This window comes from Staurois parvus, unplaced genomic scaffold, assembly GCF_062004578.1.
Source record: "Staurois parvus isolate SC_StPar_1 unplaced genomic scaffold, SC_StPar_1.0 ptg000696l, whole genome shotgun sequence".
Classification (NCBI taxonomy): Eukaryota; Metazoa; Chordata; class Amphibia; order Anura; family Ranidae; genus Staurois; species Staurois parvus.
In genome coordinates, this window is record NW_028318492.1 from 4,704,829 (window position 1) to 4,725,235 (window position 20,407).

General features: G+C 42.3%; 1 protein-coding gene across 3 annotated transcripts in view; it reads right to left on the minus strand.

The window, feature by feature from the left end:
* MSL3 (MSL complex subunit 3) overlaps positions 1–20,407 on the minus strand; it is a 45,451-nt gene that overhangs the window by 11,690 nt on the left and 13,354 nt on the right. For 2 of the 3 annotated variants that reach the window (XM_089652998.1, XM_089653000.1), the window contains 7 exons: positions 12,307–12,407; positions 9,580–9,668; positions 9,210–9,332; positions 8,594–8,754; positions 6,570–6,728; positions 4,582–4,844; positions 3,629–3,738 (listed from right to left, as the gene is read on the minus strand). In XM_089652998.1, the coding sequence (XP_089509124.1) occupies positions 3,629–3,738; positions 4,582–4,844; positions 6,570–6,728; positions 8,594–8,754; positions 9,210–9,332; positions 9,580–9,668; positions 12,307–12,407 (1,006 nt within the window). The remainder of the gene's footprint in view (positions 1–3,628; positions 3,739–4,581; positions 4,845–6,569; positions 6,729–8,593; positions 8,755–9,209; positions 9,333–9,579; positions 9,669–12,306; positions 12,408–20,407) is intronic. The other variant, XM_089652999.1, reaches the window with a different exon arrangement.

Consider the following 20,407-nt stretch of genomic DNA (forward strand, 5'->3'; position numbering starts at 1 on the left):
GCTCTATAGGACCCTCACTCTCCATAATTCATGAATATACCTTTGAAGAAGGCCTCAGCTGGATTTTGTTGCCATGGAATTTTAACCTCTGGCACTGAGCAGGCAATCATTACTCTCTGGCTTAAGCATCCATACATGTGCAAAGGGTGCCAGTGCCTGAAGGAAGAAAATGGTGCCAAGACACAGCCGCATGAACTGGCTATAGTTAGCACTGGAAGTATATCTGAATTCAGTCAGGTGGAGGTTTATACCAGTTTTGCCAGATCAAATGTGCAATTGTCCATTTCTCAATATACAGTACATTTTGCCCTGTTGTGTTGTATGTAGCAAACCACCTTTGTCTCAGCTATTCAGACTATTACTAAGAGAGCTGCTGCAAGAATGTAAAACAAACAGTAGGGGGTAGCAGAGATTTCCCATTCTAACAGAACTGTAAACCATCACCAAGCCAAACCGTTTTCAAAAAGGGAGGTGCACGGCAAATTTCAGGATATAAATATATTTAATACCCTGATAATCTTGTGTCTGCCATCAAGCTCTGCTGCAAATTATACACATCAATATCCAAGCAAAGCACACACACATACATTACGGACTGCACAAAATATTTGAATCCAATCACACATTACTAACTTCATCAAGATCTGCTGATTTTTAACTCAAAACTTTTTATTCAAAAGGATTCTCAAGTTAGAGAAAAAACCAAGGATAAAAAGAGCAACATACCACATAAATAGCATGTTGTACTTCAGAAGGGAAAATCTGGAACATGAATGATACAAGCAGTCCTTTTCTCTTTCACGTAAAGAGTCCAATCAATAAGATCTGTTGTATTTTAATGTTAGACAACTAACAAAAAAAAAGGTTCACTTGACCCTCCAAAATATGGAGAAAAAAAAAATGTTTTATATGACCATCCTAATCTCTAAATGGTAAAACCGCTTGTTTTATGTAAATAAACTTATATTTAAAATATCCATGGCTTCTCACTGACCCTTAAGGTGATTCACCCATGCATTTGACCATACTCAGTTTAACAGGTTTGAGTCCCACTCTGACTTGCTTTTTTTTCATCTAAGGACAGGAAAGGAGGATGGAGCAAGAGACTGTGTCAGTCTTTCAAGGACATGGGGTTAACAGATCGATGTTCCCTCCAACAGTAGACAACAAATTGGGAAATCAATTGAGATAGTCATACAATTCAACCATACTTATGGGTAACCCTAGCTGTTGTCTATAATGGTCACTTTATGCTGTGCAGTTTAAGAGATATAGACAGTCTACTTCTCTTCCTTCAAATTTAATATCCAACAATGCTGAGGAAATTAAGGAAAACAAACAATTAACCAAATCATGAAACTGCACATCTGCCATGGCTAAAACTACAGCAAGATTAATTTAAGATGAGTAACTGCAAATACATGTACACAGAATACGTCATTGGAGATAAAAAGGAAAGAGCAAACAATGAAAGAAGTTAACACCCAGGGCTTACGCAAACCATATTTGAAGAAACACCCAGAATTTAAACTGCTGTTCTAAACTTTATGTAGTGCCAAAACTGTTCTTTAATTTTTTGGTAGAGTAGGAAAGGGTTAAACTTTTTTTGCTGTCTGAACCACAAAGGAAAATCTCCCTTCATTTCCTGTTCAAAATATGCAACAGGAACTTATTAGAAATCTCTCAAAGTGAGGGGAATTTTTAGACAGCTGTCCCCATAGAGGATTTTCCCTCTCAGCTTGTTCTGGGGACAATTCTTGCCTTCAAGTTAATACAAAATTCTGCATGCTCATCATTAACTTTCTAATATCTCTCATGCAGGCACTACAAACTATCTTCCCACTGCTTTGGAAAACAAGGCTCCCCTCTTATTAATGCATACAGCTCATATGCCACCTTTGACTAAGCAGAGAGTAATAGTTAGCCATGTAAAAAACAGGGATGACTTTCGAAATTGTGGAAAGATATATATTTTTTTTAAATTTATTTATTTATTTGTATACGCTATTAGGGCTCGGCCATATCACTGCCCCAAAAAGGACTCTCATTCCTAAACGTCTGTATCCATTTAGGATCCTGAGTCCATTCCAGCAAATATCTTGCAAACTCTCCAACTCTCTAGTGCCCTTTTTGAGGTTTATGTGAAGCAGTTAGAGATAGAGGGTTTCTCAGAAAGTAACATTTCAACTCAAACTTTGGGGAATTTTGGCAGTCCTGCACTGCAGATTCAGTTTTATTACAGAGCCATGCAGAACTCCCCCTTAGCAGTGTATCATGTTACTTCTAAATAGTCATTTGTGGGTTTGCCTAGAAGCACACCAAAGAGCTCCCTTAGCTAAAGTTAACGATCTATGGACCCCCACCCCCACCCCAGATACGCATCAAGATTACTAACCTTAGCATTAGGTATTATTTTAGAATATGTTACAACATCAAGCACTTCAGAAATCTAATCTCACCCCATACCATCACCACTGTCATAACCCTTGTTCTTCACTGGATTTCAAAGAATCATGTAGGTTTCTGTGATTATTAAAATTATGGATTTTGCTGAATGTACAATTTAATTTAAATGCATGGGAATAGGTCTTTCCCTTTCCGCCAAACCTCCCAAAAAGTTCCTCCTTCAGATGGGCTTTGTTACCCACAGCTTAAAAATGTCAAAGTGCTCTTAATCATATGTCATTACCACTTTCTATGACACCTATAGTGTGCGCTGCATTGCTGTACAGTGACATGCAATCCTGTACAGCGTGTTGTGATAAAATGTAGCATGTGTGCATTTGTTAGTGTGAATGGGACACAGAAAAATTGTGTCCTTGTGGTGACCAGTGCTACACCGCAGTAAAACGCCAGTCAACGTACAGTGTGAATTCACCCTTAAGGATAACCACAGTTTAAATGCAGATCCTTTACCTGGTATTGTCTATGTGGACTGTAAGAAACAAAACAAAAAAAAGTAATCTGTACCTTATTTGAAAAAAAAAAAAATAGCCATATTCCCCTAACTGTATTCAGCTGCGAGAGAAACACATTTTCAGCTGCTAGGAGCACATGTGAGGGCTCTGGGCACAACAGGACACAAGGGTTTGCGTGCAAACTGTCTTCTGTGCAGCTCAGAACTTCTGTTGTGCTGATGGACCCACTGGAGAACATACACAGAAATGGTTTAACAATTTTATCAGTGAACATTTATCCAATTAAGCTGAATGGAAAAAAAAAAAAAAAAAAGGGTCAACCTAGATCCAGCAATGTGCACGAGAGCAGAAACTCTCCCACATTTCTGCCTCCTCATTGGCAGAGCCACAGCTGCAGGAGCCAATGTTACTCACTGCTGTCAATCAGAGCCAGTGAGGAAGGAGTAAAGGGGCAAGGCTGAGACACAGAGGCAACTCGGGAGCAAGCAGTTTGCTCTAGGGGAAGAGAGCAGGGGGGAGAAGCCAGGAGAGCCCATGCAGAACCCGATTAGAACAGGATTGGGGCTGCTCTGTAAAACCACTACGCAGAGCAGCCAAGTAAGTTTTTAAGCAAAAAACACATCTGAACCTTTACTATCACTTTAAAAAAGATAGCAGATTCTATTTAGGAAAACAAAAATTATAAGGCTGTTAAATGCTTTTTACAATACCTCATTGAGTTCATTGTTTCGTCTCCCTTCAAGTCCAGAGAATACGGAACTACCTTCTTTGCTTGGAGTTAAAGTAATTGGTGATGATGAACCACTATGAACAGGTGTTTCTAGAACAAAGTGCAAGTAAACTTTAATGCAGATGTCTTATTTAAAAGGCGATTAAGATAGAAGTTCAAGCACTTTTTTTTTAATGTGTACCCCTCTTTTCATAATCTGCACCATTAGTTTCTTGATGCAAAATCCACCCCCATGATCCCCCCCCCCCATTAAAAGCATTTAACCATGGTGCCATGTTCTTTAGCAAATGATTGGGGGAAGAAGTGAAGAGAGCAAATTATTCATATTGTCCCAGGTCCAATGTTTCAGTTTACCCACTTCATAGATCCCCAATTTTATCAGCATGGACAGAGTGATCTGCAACTTTCCTACACGTTTGGCAAGGAGAAATTGTTAAATACTGGATCCTTTAAATCTTCTTACTTTTAATTGAGGTTTATTCAGTTAAACACCTACATGAGACATTTAGAACCTTTTGGGAAATATTTTAATTTTAACACTTCCTCACCAAGCAGAATTGCTAAAGTTTTTTTCTATCCATTTCATAATTTTTTGCATTTGGTTTAAATTTTTGCCTACTCCTCCTACGGCCGCTATTCTTGGCTAGGTCAAAATGGGCTACAGGATTGGTACACAGCAGCTGGTGCTTCAGGTCTGGTGAATAAATGATGAGACAACCTGCTGAAGGAAGACCAAGATGGCAGCGCTGCACCCTCAGTATGGCACCAGAACGGTGAACAACAGAAAAAGTTGGATTCACCATGCAGATGAATGTGTAAGAATGCAGCACTACAGGTAAGAGGGAAAATAATTACATGGGTCAAGTTGGGGGAAGCTGAGCACTGCTTTAAGTAAAATAAAAATCAAGCGAATAGTAAAAATAGAAACCATACTCTTCTCCAAATGCAGAAACAATTTTGGCATCGATGTTGGAGTCTCTGCATGGCGACGCTTGGGTTGCGGAGAAGCACTACTTTCTGACATCCTATCACAGCTCGTACTGTGACGTGTTGAGCGTCTTAAGGACTGTAAAATATCTGGTTCCGTCCTCCGTCTTTTAGGAGTAGCCGATTCTCCAGTGGTAGGTTGGCTATCTGTGGATTGGGGAGTTGGAGGGTTTAAAAGCGGAGGGCTTGGTGATACTTCCTCCTGGTTCCTAGAGAAATAGTACAAAAGAAACAAACATTATTATTACTGGGAAAATATTAGTTTCCATTTGTAGCAAGGTTAAAAAAAAAAAAAAAAAAAGGCAAGTGCAAATCTATACAAATTTATTACAAATACACTGCTCAAAAAAAAAATTATAGATACACTTTGAAAATACATCAGGTCTCAATGGGAAAAAATATCATGCTGGACATCTAAACTGATATGGACTGGGTAATATGTTCAGAACGTAAGGATGCCCCATCGTTTGTTGGAGAGGAAAATCAACCTACAGGACGACTGACTTCAAAAGACACCCCAAAAATCAAAGTGGAAAAAAAAAAAAAGCAGCAGGCTAGTCTATTTTGCTGAAATTTTATGCTTGTATGCATGCCTGACGTCGGGGGTGCTCCTAATGAGACGATAGATGATGTCCTAGGGTATTTCCTCACGGATCTGGACCAGAGCATCACTGAACGCCTGAACAGTCTAAGATGCAACCTGGTGCTGTCGGATGGACTAAAACATAACCCAGAGATCTTCTATTGGATTTAAGTCAGGCGAGCGTGGGGGCTATTCCATGGTATCAATCCCTTAATCCTCCAGGAACTGCCTGCATGCTCTCGCCACGAGGCCAGGCATTGTCGTGCACCAGCAAGAATCCAAGACCCACTGCACCAGCGTAGAGTCTGACAGTGGGTCCAAGGATTTCACTTCTATACCTAATGACAGTCAGGGTGCCATTGTCTAGCCTGTAGAGGTCTGTGCGTCCCTCCATGGATAGGCCTCACCAGTCCATCACTGGCCCGCCACCAAAACGGTCACGCTGAACAATGTTACAGGCAGCACAAAATGTTCTCCATGGCTTCTCCAGACCCTTTCACACGTGCTCAGGGTGAACCTGCTCTAATCTGTGAAAAAGTACAGGGCGCTAGCAGCGGACCTGCCAATTCTGGTGTTCAATGGCAAATGCCAATCGAGCTCTATGGTGCCGGGCAGGGAGCACAGGGACCACTAGAGGATGTCGGGCCCTCAGGCCACCCTCATGAAGTCTGTTTCTGATTGTTTGGTCAGAGACATTTACACCACTGGCCAGCTGGAGGTAATTTTGCAGGGCTCTGTCAGTGCTCATCCTGTTCCTCCATGCACAAAGGACCAGATACCGGTCTTGCTGATGGGTTAGGGACCTTCTACGGCCCTGTCCAGTTCTCCTAGGGTAACTGCCTGTATACTGGAATCTCCTCCATGCTCTTGAGACTCTGCTGGGAGACACAACAAAACGTCTGGCAATGGCAAGTATTGATGTGCCATCCTGGAGGAGTTGGACTGCCTGTGCAACCTCTGTAGAGTCGAGGTATCGCCTCATGCTAACCAGTAGTGACAATGACCCTAGCCAAATGCAAAACTAGTGAAAAACAGTCAGAAATGATGAGTAGGGAAAAGAAATGTCAGTGGCCTCCACCTTTCAAACCATTCCTGTTTTGGGGGTTGTCTCATTGTTGCCCATCTAGTGCACCTGTTAATTTCATTAACACAAGAAGAGCTGAAAATGATTAACAACCCCCTCTGCCACTTAGCTGAGATTACTCAATATCCCAGGAGTTTGACTTGATGCTAGACTCTGATAAAAAAAAAAAAAGAAAAAAAAGTGTTCCTTTAAGTTTTGTGAGCAGTGTGTACACACACACACACACACACACACACACACACACACACACACACACACACAATGTACCTGTTGCCAGAAGATACCACTTCTCTTATAGGAAGAAAAAATTTAGACGACGTAACTTTTTTATACTGTGCTTGCTCATAGGGATACAGAAGTATAAGCGGAAGGGTGAAGTCAAAGGTAATTCTTAAGCCATCCACCATTTCTTTACAAAGTTCAACGCTATGAGAAAAAAAAAAAAATATATATATATATTTAAAAATTTTTTTACTGATTCAGCAATAATACAGAAAAGGTACCATATATAAGATGTAAGCATAACCGTACCCATTTCAGAAATACTGCAAAGCATTATGGGATCCATGACACTACAGGTTATAAACAGCAAGACTTCGCATTGCCAATAGTCTTGGCATACAGTATCTCACAGAAGTGAGTACACCCCTCACATTTTTGTACATATTTTATTACATCTTTTCATGTGACAACACTGAAAAATGACACTTTGCTACAATGTAAAGTAGTGAGTGTACAGCTTGAATAACAGTGTAAATTTGCTGTCGCCTCAAAATAACACACAGCCATTAATGTCTAAACTGCTGGCAACAAAGGCGAGTACACCCCTAAGTGAAAATGTTGAAATTGGGCCCAATTAGCCATTTACCCTCCCCAATGTCACATGACTCGTTAGTGTTACAAGGTCTCAGGTGTGAATGGGGAGCAGATGTGTTAAATTTGGTGTTATCGCTCTCTCTCATACTGTTCATTGGAAGTTCAACATGGCACCTCATGGCAAAGAACTCTGAGGATCTGAAAAAAAAGAATTGTTGCTCTACATGAAGATGGCCAAGCCTTGGAAACTGAGCTGCAGTACAGTGGCCAAGACCATACAACGGTTTAACAGGACAGGTTCCACTCAGAACAGGCCTCGCCATGGTCGACCAAAGAAGCTGAGTGCAAGTGCTTAGTGTCATATCCAGAGTGTCTTTGGGAAATAGACATATGGGTGCTGCCAGCATTGTTGCAGAGGCTGAAGGGGTGGGGGTGGGGATGTCAGCCTGTCAGTGCTCAGACCATATGGCCGCAGACTGCATCAAACTGGTCTGCAAGGCTGTTGTCCCAGAAGGAAGCCTCTTCCAAAGATGATGCACAAGAAAGAATGCACTTTGCTGAAGACAAGCAGACTAAGGACATGGATTACTGGAACCATGTCCTGTGGTCTGATGAGACCAAGATAAACTTATTTGGTTCAGATGGCATCAAGAGTGTGTGGCGGCAACCAGGTGAGGAGTACAAAGACAAGTGTGTCTTGCCTACAGTCAAGCACGGTGGTGGGAGCGCCATAGTCTGGGGCTGCATGAGTGCTGCCGGCACTGGGAAGCTACAGTTCATTGAGGGAACCATGAATGCAAACATGTACTGTGACATACTGAAGCGGAGCATAATCCCCTCCCTTCAGAGACTGGGCCACAGGGCAGTATTCCAACATGATAACAACCCCAAACACACCTTCAAGACAACCACTGCCTTGCTAAAGAAGCTGAGGGTAAAGGTGATGGACTCACCAAGCATGTCTCCAGACCTAAAACCTATTGAGGTTCTGTGGGGCATTCTCAAATAGAAGGTGGAGGAGTGCAAGGTCTCTAACATCCACCAGCTCCGTGATGCCGTTATGGAGAAGTGGAAGAAGACTCCAGTAGCAACCTGTGAAGCTTTGGTGAACTCCATGCCCAAGAGGGTTAAGGCAGTGCTGAAAAATAATGGTAGCCACACAAAATATGACACTTTGGGCCCAATTTGGACATTTTCACTTAGGGGAGTACTCACTTTTGTTGCTGGTGGTTTATACATTGATGGCTGTGTGTTGAGTTAATTTGAGGGAACAGTGAATTTACACTGTTATACAAGCTGTACACTCACTACTTTACATTGTAGCAAAGTGTCATTTCTTCAGTGTTGTCACATGAAAAGCTAGAATAAAATATTTACAAAATTGTGAGGGGTGTACTCACTTCTGTGAGATACTGTACATAAATCCAGAGCTATTGAAATAGTCTTAAATCCAAAGAACATACTACTGAGCTTACTTTTTCTCTGGTGGAATATAATGTACATTCATGTTGACATTGGAAGTGGTCTGGTGATGCCTTATTCTCTCATTAGCTGAAAAGGCTGCATTAATTGCAAAGTGTTTCACATATGATTCCAGAATGGTGATGATGTTGGTCTGACAAGGCAGTTTGACCAGCTAAAAACAGAAAACAATAACTTATTGCACAAAAAAAATAAAAAATAAACAAACAACTTTACCAAAATGTGCTAACGCACACGATTTTGTTTCATTTTGCATAGAACTCAAAAAGGGGTACAACCTCTGTTAGTATCAAAAACCTGTGTCCCTACACAGATTTTCCTCACTATATTAAAAGTCTGAACTACAGTTCTAACAAAGTGACATTTTTCTGGATCTCTGCATGTCTATCATAAGTTTGGGAGCTAAAATGATGAACGGCAAACTAAACAGACAAAAAATATCCCACAAAATTTGGGATTCAAAAAATCCTAGGACTTGGTGTGAGGTCCCAGCTCAATATACGAATTAAGTATTTTTAACCTAATATAAAGTGCCTACCATAACATCTTATTAGAAGATATATCCATTCATTAGCAAGCTTACAAAGCCATGTCCCTGAAATAACATACTCGTTTGCGTTTATTTATGTAGTAGCAATCCTCTTCAAGCTTCTTTTTTAAAATTTCAGGAATTTCTATTACAATACTTTTTTCTTCCATTTCTCGTTTCAAATGAATTTCATGTTCTTCCTTCTGGGGAAAAAAAAAAAAAAGACACATGAAGCAAAAATAACTTATAAAACATCATAAAAAAAAATATATGGGCTCAGTTAAGCATACAGAGTAACAGATTTTGGTTTCCCACTTGAATTTTATGTGCATCTTTATATAAAGCTTTTATTTACCAGACTGAGAGACTATTTTATTTATTCTAATCCTAAAATGAGATACTAGTGATACAATGCAGTCAATAGGAAGCACAGAAATAAAAATGACATACCATTTCTGCTTTTTCTTCAAACTCACTTTCTTCACTTTTTATTTCTACATCAGTCCCTTCGTCGCTGTCCTCTGATGAACTACTTAGTGCTAGGAGATAGATAAATACAGTGACTGGTTACCTCAAGTGTTTGTCTTATACATACTTTCATCTCTCAGCACTGCACAACAGAACATAAACATTCAGGACTATGCTCTCTGGAAAAGGTTTACTTTTAGCATAAACATTTTTACAAAGAAGAATTTGCACATGAACAAACATAATATGTAGATTATAAATTAAGATCAGCGTTATTTGGCACACAAGGAACGAACAATGGCAACGTTAAACGGAAAATATCTGAATGGTTGTTAAAATATGTTAAAGAAAAAAAAAAAAAAAAAAAGAAGGGTGGGGAATATACTCTACGTCTACATTTTTGTTTTAACAGGCTTCTAACCAAAAAGTAAGACCAGGTTCAGTTATATTGAAGATTTAAACACTTTAGAATTTACATACAAATTGCAATTTAAAAAAGGCCACGTTCACACTTCAAGAAAAAAATGTAGTCGTCAGCACACATACTTTTCTCCATCAAAAATATAGCATGTGGATTTATTATTTTCACCAGAGAGGAACTAAATCAGTGCCCCAGTCTACTTGTCCCTCATGACAATCTACTTGTCCAGATAGAAAAAAAATTAAGAAAAAAATCTGTATTAAAATCTGCTTTAAAGTAATGTCTTGGGCTTTTAAATTAAAAAAAAGGGGCTTTATGGAGACTTTAATAACGTTTAATAAACGTTTAATATTTGTAACATTGCACTGTATATCTCTTCCTCCCCTTCCTGCCTGTCTCCAGCATCGCACCCAGGGACTAGCAGGGAGGGGACAGACCTTGCAGTGTAACAAGCACCGATTGGGTGCTCATCAGGAAAGGAGAGTGTCGGCCTTATCCTTTTTGCTGCCAGAGCGTTTTTTGTGGGTTTTTTTGCACACGTTTATAAAAAAAAAAAAAAAAAAAAAAAAAAAAAAACAAAACTCATTTAAAAAGGCTTGAAGATTACACAAAAAACTCCAAAACATGATATATTTTCTGAAATCAAAGACCCTAGAGAATAAAATAGCGGCAGTACAAATTTTTTATGTCACGATATTATCAAAGGTCTAGGAAACGCAAAATTTCAGTAAAAAATACACAAGTTAATTTTAGGGCACAAAAAGCAATAAATTATCCAATTTTTTTGTAAAATATAAAAAAGATGAGGTTGCATAGAGTAAATGGATATCCAAAATGTCAAACCTTAAAATTTGTGTGCACTCGTGAAATGGCAACAAACTTTAGTACCCTATATATTTTCTATAGGTGACGCTTTTGAAGCCCATTATAGGTCATCAGTTTAGCGTTACGGAGGAGGTCTGGTGCTAGAATTACTGCTATCATTCTGGTGTGCACGGTGATATGTAACGTGTATCGCAATCATGGTATTCATACGTAGGCGCCAGGGTGTGCTTTTTTGTTAGTACGTGCGTACATATGTGGAAGGGGTGTAACCAAAAAAAATGGAGAACACCAGATGCCTGGCTGCCATGCTGAACATAAAGCTTCAGAGTCATTAACCTAAAAGGAGCATGCAAATAAGTTCTGGCTTTACAACAATGTTCCTGTATATTTGTTCTAGGTCAGTATTGAAACCAGAAGGTCAGCATAAATGCCATTGTTTTCAGAGAGAGGCCAGCAACAGCTCTCATGTGTTCTCAAGAAAGGTTCACTTTAAAGTCAGAATATAAAGCTGGCCATACATGGATTGAAATTCTGCCAGCTTAGCAGGGACCGACCAAAGTTCGGACCCTGTACGTTACTCTGGTTGAATAGAAGTCAATCTAAAAACGGTAGAGTTCTGTTCACCACTCTGATGGAGAATTTCTGCTCAATCAGGCAGGCTACAGACTGAAACACTGATCAGTGTATTCTGATGGCGAGCTAGTCTGCCCACTGTTAGACTGCAAAGACACAGCGGGGAGGATTCCCTCATCCACCTTGAAGATGTGGATAGGGCAGTGGTGGGCAACCTTTTTTTTCAACTGAGCCAAATCTCGCCAAAACCACGGTTGAAATTTATTTTGAGAGCCACATTTTTAAAACTGAAAATACATAGGATGGTACACTGTTTTTAGTTTCAATAAGTTTTTATAGTAATTCATCCCCCATATAGTAATTCATCCCCCATATAGTAATTCATCCCCCATATAGTAGTAGTAAGTAAGTAGCAAGTAGTAAGCCAAGTCCCCCCTGTGTCAATTCACTTACCTTTGCCGTGTTCCCGTGCCGTTCCGGTTTTCAGGGCGGACTGTGAGAGGAGCCTAGCTCCTCTCACTTTCGTCACGCTGCCCCGCCTACACACATCCTGACAGCCAATCGCTGGCTATCAGGATGTGAGTGGCAGCGAGACTGGCCAATCATTGCATTTGAGCGCGCTGCCCTGGCTGTTTTTTTTTCGGATCACGCTGCAGAGTCCCTGCCGCCCGAGAGGAGGGAGGGGAGCGGGCGCCCGGCACACAAGAGCCGCATTAAAGCGTGTAAAGAGCCGCATGTGGCTCGCGAGCAGCGGCTTGCCGACCACTGGGATAGGGGAATCATGTCAGTTTTTGTCATTCAGCTGGCTGGTTAGGAGGAAAACAACTGACTCATCTCTGAACAGCTTTAAAAAAAATAAAAAATATGCACAACCACAGCATCACACTTACAATTTTCATCATTTTCTTCTTTTTCATTAGCAGGAAAACTTTTTAAAACTGAGTCAACTCCAGGCAATCTGCACCGCCTCTTCTTTCTTCCCTTCCTTCTCCTATGAAGACATTTTTTTTAGTATAAAATACTAAAAATTACTGGTAACAGGTTATATAATGGTTTAGACAGGCTTTATTTTATGAAAATCTATAGACTGGATTAGCATCAATAATTGCCTGCCAAATTAACCCCTGAAATTTTTTCTAAGCAATAAGCAAAACAATAGCTGACCTATACATTTGTAGTTGGATGCTAAAAAAATACTTTTTTTTTTTTTTAAACTAAAAGGTCTTTGCAGTGTTACTTTAGAATGAAAGGAAAAATAATTGTCTGAAGGGTTTCATTTACCCAGGTCATGGTATAGCTATCAGTAAGCTAGACACATTCAAATGGACTTGTTCTGTAACACTGTTGATGTTTCACAGCTTATCTCAGTTTTAAAGAGTGTCATGAATCTACCCTAGCAATTACAGCCACAAAAAGGTAGCACAGATACACTAGGATTGACAAAAGCAGGGGCGGACTAACCATTTGGAAACTCGGGCACTGCCTGAGGGCCCGGGGTCAGCAAGGGCCCCATGAGATGCCCCTGGTACCTTTTTCATAGGCTTTTTTGAGTTTGAGCAAGGACCCCAAAATCCCCTATTGCCCGGGGGCCCCATGAGTCGTCAGTCCCCCCCTGGACAAAAGTATTGGGACACCTCCCTTTACATGCACATGACCTTTAATGGCATCCCAGTCTTAGTACGTAGAGTTATAATAATATTGAGTTGGCTCACCCTTCGCAGCTATAGCAGCTTCAGCTCTTCTGGAAAGGCTGTCCATAAGGTTTAGGAGTGTATTTGTGAGGTCAGGCTGATTTGATGTTCCCAGTCGCTTCCACTTTCTTATAATACCACTAACAGTTGACTGTGGAATATTTAGTAGCAAGGAAATTTCAGGGAAGGACTTATTGCACAGGTGGCAACCTATTACAGTACCACAGTTGAATTCACTGAGCTCCTGAGAGCGACCCATTCTTTCACAAATGTTTGTAGAAGCAGTCTGCATGCCTAGATGCTTGATGTATACACCTGTGGCCATGGAGGTAATTGGAACATCTGAATCCAATCATTTGGAGGGGTGTCCAAATACTTTTGGCAATATAGTGTACCTTAATCCAATTACCATGCATCAAGGCAGATGCCGATTGTCCAAGAACAGGATGGGAACTATAAAAATTGTGCAACCACCATAACCTGATAACATAACCCAGTGTAAATTTTCAAAACACCAAGGAATGGGAAGAAAGAGGAATAAATGATCCCATCTTGGCTGTGTGTTACATGTCCAGAAGGTGGGGGTGACTTACATTGAAGTCAACATGAAACCCAGCTAAACAGACCAGTTTTTTTTTACTCCACCACCCACTGGAACACAAACTGGGGGTTGTTTAGGCTGTTTGCAACATCAGGCTGAAATGGTAGAATCCAAATATCAACACAGACATCTCAGGAGGGCTTTGAAAGCTTGTTGTTGACCAGACTGGGCTCAAAACCTCCACAAGGAGAAGCACAAACACAGAATCACTAAACAGAGGGGAGAAGCAGAACCCACGAGCAATATTTACATCATGTATATGCAAGAAAAACTCAAGATTTTTACCAAACAGTGCGTCCCTTCATCTCTCAAGACCAGAAAGACAGACAGAAAGTTTGCACATAGAAAAAGGCCAAACACAAGAGAAGTAACTTGGTATAATTAGTGCAGGTATATTCAGTGCAGTGTAGTGAGGAATGCAAAATTGTTGGGTCAACAAAAACAGCAGCTCAAAAAAAAAAAAAAAAAAAAAAAATATATGGCCCAATTCAGGAGGACATTTTCTACAGGTCAGCAGTTTCTCTGTACCTTAAGAAAAACTGACAATTTAATGACACAGTCAAGTGCACATTTTGAACAAAGGACAACGCGTTTGAAAGGGGCCGTTTACGTCAAACTGAACAAACGTCCTTGAACACGGGTAGGGGTTCAACACCATTTGTCTTCCGCATATAATATAGTTTTAACATCTCTATCCCAGTAATTTGGCAACAAATCAGACCTTCAGCCATGTCAAATTGAAGGACTAACACCTATGAAACCCTCTGGATGCCAAGGGATGGGATGATGTTATTAGAACAGAATGGTTCTACAACTTTTAGACTTCCTGTCTTGTTTTTGGACAATAAACATCTGTTCTGACATATTCCATGGTGGTTCATATAACGGGACTAAAGTTGTAGTGTAATTAGCAACAGTTGAGTGCAACTACTAATACAAAATGGATTGTAGCCAATCGAAAGATTTTTGTTACTGTACCTAGAAAATATTTGCATATCACTGTAGATATGCTGAACCCAAAAATGTAAAGAAAATAAAAGCGGCTGCCCACACCAACCAATTGAGTTTTCCATTTTCTTGTTCAAACAATTTTATTAACAATAAACGGGGATGACACAAACAAGGAGACATTGTTAATACATATTAGGCATTGATGTGACAGTAGGATACAATAAAATGAATGAGGGTAAAGGCATTAACGCCTATACATTTCTAACGTAAACAGGTAAATAGAAATCAATGACAGAATACAAGATGGTATCAGTCAATCATGGTAATGTCTCCCAAGTGCATTAAAGAAATAGGGGGAATTCTGGAGGGGGTCAGACAGGGGCGGAAGGGGAAGAACAACAACAACCATGACTCCATGAACATTCATCAAGTTCATAACAGCCTCTACGCGCTACGCACGAGGGGTTATGGACCATATCCTTGTCGTACAGTACTGAACTCAAGGGAGAAGCAGTGACTCGTCAAAGTTAGACGGAAGGAAATGCTCTACCCAAGGGCTCCATATGCGCAGGAATTTAGGGATCGTGTCAAGAACTGTGGCTTCCACCTTTGCGTGTATCATGGCTTGAGTTATTCTGGTTTTGACAGCCGCGACACTAAGAGTAGGGGATTTCCAAGACTTTGCTATAACCTGTTTAGCCGCTGTCGTGACTTGCATAAACAGCTTAAATTGCGAGTTGGAGATGCCAGAAGGGCATTGGTTGAGTAGGGCTGTCGTTGGGTCTGGCTGTATAGTGATAGTGCTAAATGTAGATATCATGGTAAAAATTTCATCCCAAAAGGTTCGGGCTACAGGACAGTCCCACCATATATGGTAATGTGTTCCCAGATCCGCACAGCCTCTGAAACAGTTGGGCGAGTAATTAGGGGTAAATTTTGCGATTCTTGCTGGGACCAAGTACCAGCGGGTTAAAACTTTATAATTCGTTTCCAATGCTACAACGTTCTGCGAAGACGATTTTGTGTTGGCCCAAATGTGGTCCCAATCAGACGGGTCGAATTTCTTACCTAGATCCACTTCCCATTTATGGGTATATAGAGGGGGGGACGTGGTGGTCGAAGCGGCAAAGAGTGAGTATAAGCAGGAGATAAGCCCACGTCTATGAGGGTCTTTGCAACACGCTCGTTCAAAAGAGAGACATGGTGTCTGGCTGATTGGTTATTGTAGCGTATGGGGCGTAAAAGTGTTGTAGCTGCAAGTATCTAAATATCTCAGAGGCCGGGAGGCTATGCGTTTCCCGCAGCGAGGCAAAGGATTTAAACTTATTCCTCTGTAGGAAGTGATGTGTACGGAGCAAATTAGCGGAGGACCAGGCTTTGAATAAACGGGGTGTCTGCCACGCCGGGGAAAAAGCTGGGTTTCGTAGAAACGAGAGCATAGGATTATGTAGTGATTGGAGGAGGTAACGGGTTTTCAATTTATCCCATAAGGATAAAAAATGAGAAGTGATGGGGTTGGTTATAGAGCGGCGGTCTATCGGCCTCAACCAGAGTAGGTTAGCGGTGGATAAGGGATCGCATTCTATTGATTCAAGGGCAACCCATTGAGGGATTTCAAAGGTTGCATGATACTTAGGTAATTGGGCTAAATGCGCTGCTTGATAATATTTGCTGATGTCGGGTAGGCCTAGACCTCCAGCAAGCTTAGGGCGATATAGGGTGGAGCGGGGTATACGAGGGCGAGTATTGCCCCATACATAGGAAAAGATGCGACGCTGCAGTGTGCGGACGTAATGAGGGGGGACTGGGACTGGAAGGACTCTAAACAGATATAGAATTTTTGGGAGGATTGACATCTTGATAACTGCTATTCTGCCTAGCCATGCGAGGGGGAGGGAAGACCATTTGGACATAAGGGCAGAGAGATGGTTTAGCATCGGAAGAGTTAGCCAAACGCCTCGAGAAGCCGGAGTAGGGAGGGTGAAGAAGTCAACGGTGACGTGAGAAAGAGCAAGACGTCATCCGCAAAGAGACATAGCTTATGGTGTGTGCCCCCAATTTCGAGTCCCCTGACATCCGGATTAGCTCTAATTAAGAGGGCTAGGGGCTCTATAGCCAGAGCAAAGAGCAAGGGGGACAGAGGGCAGCCCTGTCTCGTGCCTCTGGAGATCGGGAACTGAGCTGACCTGTGCCCCAGATACCTAATTCTGGCCGAAGGTTCTCGATACAGTGAGAAGATCCAGGTTAAGAAATGTGGGCCAAAACCCCACCGATGCAAAATATAATCGAGGTATGGCCATGAGACTGTATCAAATGCTTTCCGGATATCTAGGGACAGGAAATATGCGGGAATATTACGGGATCTTGCTAAGTTTGCCAAAAGGGATCCACGTCTGATGTTATCTCCCGCTTGTCTAGTCGGGATAAAGCCCACTTGGTCATTATGAATTAAAGAGCCAATATACAGGTTAAGACGTGAAGAAAGGACTTTTGCTAGCAGTTTGATGTCAATGTTGAGGAGAGAGATTGGCCTATAGTTGGACCACTGCGTGTCATCAGAATTCGGCTTTGGGATCATTGAAATGTTCGCTTGCACTGTTTCATGGTTGAAGCTTTGGCCAGATAGTAAAGCGTTAAAAGCATTAGTGAGGATAGGTGTAAGGAGATGAGCAAATTTTTTATAATAAGTGGCTGAGAAGCCATCTGGCCCTGGGCGTTTATGTAGCTTTAGACTTTTAATAGCGTCTAAGGTTTCGGCTTGGGAGATGGGTCTTTCAAGTGCCGCTAACTGGCACTCTGAGAGTTTTGGGAAAGAAATGGAAGTTAAAAGGGCATCAGCCTGTGTGGGGTCGAAAGGTGTGGAAGAGGAGTAAAGTTGCGACAAGGGTTTATGGAACATCCGTAGGATGTGTTCTGGGTTACTAGTGAGGTTGCCAGAGGAGGTGCGTATCCTGATATGTTTAGTGAGCTGGTCGAGCCTGCGAAGTGAAAGAGCCAGGAATGTGTTGGGTTTATTTGCCCTAGTATAGTATTTGTGCCTAGATCTACGGAGTGAGAGTTCCGCTTGGTCTGTGAGAAAGATCTAGGGCTAATCTAGATCGCTCCAGGGTTTCACGATTGGCAGGCGTAGGAGCCGTCTGGAAGGCTTGATGAGAACGATCATAAGTTTGCTCCAGTAGAAGACGTTGCTGCCTTTTGGTTTTATTTAAGAAGGATGCTTTGCTAATGCAAAACCCTCGCAATACCGGTTTGTGTGCTTCCCATAACAAGAGAGGGGAAACATCAGGTGATTGATTGAGAGAGAAGTAGTCTTTAAGGGCTGCTTCTATTTCTAGACAGTGAGCTGGGTTTACAAGCAGGTTATCATTAATGATCCAAGAGGATTCAGCGGGGGATGGGGCCAACGAGGCCATAGATGTGAACACGGCGCAATGGTCAGACCAGGGAATGGGAATTATTTCAGAGGTCAAAAGCCGAGGGGAAGAGGCAGTGGTGACAAAAATATGATCTATCCTAGAGAATGACCGGTGGGGGTGAGAATAGAAGGTGTATTGGCGTTTGGTCGGGTTAAGTTCTCGCCATGAGTCTATCAAATAACGTTGTAGTATGGATTGGAAGGTTTGTTTAGAAGCAGGGATAGGAGAGAGTTGAGGAGATTTGTCGAGAAAGGTATATATTACATTGTTAGAGTCTCCGCTAACAATTAACGTTCCGCGTTTATGATGGTCTATAACCGAGAGTATGTGTGAAAGGAATGGTAAAGGGTCTTGGTTTGGGGAGTAGTATGCAACAATGGTGACATCTACATCAAGGAGTTGCCCTACTAACAGGAGGTAACGACCTTCTGGGCCTTTGATTTCGGTGCATGGCACGAAAGGTGTTGTTCGATGGAAGGCGATCAGTACCCCCCTTCGTTTGGCAGTGGCAGAGGCTGTGTAGACCTGAGGATATCGAGGACCAAAAAACTTAGGAGTGGAGTTGGAAGTGAAGTGTGTTTCCTGAAGACAGACCACGTGGGCTTTAAGTGTAGCAAAGGTTCGGAAAGCCTTATTACGTTTCTGCGGGATATTGAGGCCCTGAACATTCAGGGTAAGGACATTTAACGAGCCCATGGGGAAAGCGCATAGTGGATTGGATAGCATGGCACCACCGCCCAGGGTGGAGCCTGACGATTACTGCGGAGGATGAGATTGGTGCGGAGTATGTTAAGCAAAGTCATGGAGTCATGTTGGAGGGAGGGAAGAGGGGTACGGTAGGAGAGAGGTAACAGGAAAGAAAGGGTGTAAGAGGCCATTTAAGGCCTAAAAGGTGGGCTCCCAAGGACACCCCGAGTCAGGGTGGGCTAGGGAGCAATAGTAGCCCAAGTGTTATTAAATAACCAATAACACAGGGGCTAAGGTGGAGTGTGCACGTACGTGGACCGTAAGGATGACAGCAATGTGATTACCAAATGGTGGCAAGGTCCCGGCAGAAAAAACAGGTATATTAAAAAGAGAAAAACATCCGATAAAATCAGGGAATCCCAGACTCAGACGGCACTAGTGGTGCTAGTGAAACCTCATGGGTGTAGGGGTATGGCATCGCATGCCGTCAAAGCCTAGGCTCCCAGATGTAAACTATTATAAAACCCGGGGGGGGGGGGGGGTTGCAGAACAGACCTCATGTTGTGGGGCAACCAAGATTTAACATGTAGAGGGAGAGAGAATACTAACGGTGCTAACCGTAGTGACAATCAAAAGAGTATATCGCATGGTGTGTGCGATAAAAAATAAGGGGGGGGGGGGGGGAAAAGGGGATAAACATGGGACAGAGTTCAGTCCATGGTGTCTTGTGAGGATAGGCCCGGAGACGAAAAACGCCCTCTCTTGTGGAAGTTGGATTGACCTTCAGTTGCACGCGTGGGGAAGGTCTTCCGTGGCGAGCTGGATGTGGACCTCCGCTTGGCGCGCTCTGAAGGCGCCGCTGGGGGATGTAGTTGCAGGGTCCGCAGGGTGTCTGTAAGGTCCTCAGACGTCTTGCAGGTGTAATCTCGGGACTGGTGTCGGAATCGCACTGCAAAAGGGAAACTCCACCTATATTGTATTGCATGTTGTTGAAGTACTTGTAGGTGAGGTTTCATAGCCCTGCGTTTGGCGATGGTTGTGGAGCATAGATCCTGGAATAGTTGGTAGGTATGACCTTGGAACTGTAGAGATTCTGCGTTACGGGCAGCTTGTAGAAGTTGCTCCTTGGTACGGAAAAAGTGAAGCTTGGCTATAATGTCACGTGGCGGACCGTCATTGCGTCGTGGTGCCAACGCCCTGTGGACTCTGTCCAATTCCAATCTATCGATTGGGATAGCTGGAGCAAGCTCTTGGAACAGAGCTGTTATTGTTGATTGTACATCAACGATCGTTTCCGGAAGGCCCCGGACACGTAGATTTGAGCGCCGTGCTCGATTTTCAAAGTCCTCTAGTCGTGTCAATAAAGTTGCGTTTTCGTCACGCAGGAGATCAAGGTCATCTGTATGTGTCTGTAGTGAGGCGTCAAGACCATCCACCCTCTGTTCTAGGTCCGCAGTGCGCTGTCCCAGTTCACGGATTTCCCTAGATAGTGTGGCAGTGATGCGGTCTGAGGTTTGCTTCAAAGCCTTGTGTAGCATTTTTTCAAAGCGTGACAACAGGTCTGGGGGTGTAAGGTCAGGCGTCATGGCTTGTGTATGGACATCTGGTTCAGGGTCAGACTCACCCTCAGACGTGCAGGGATGGC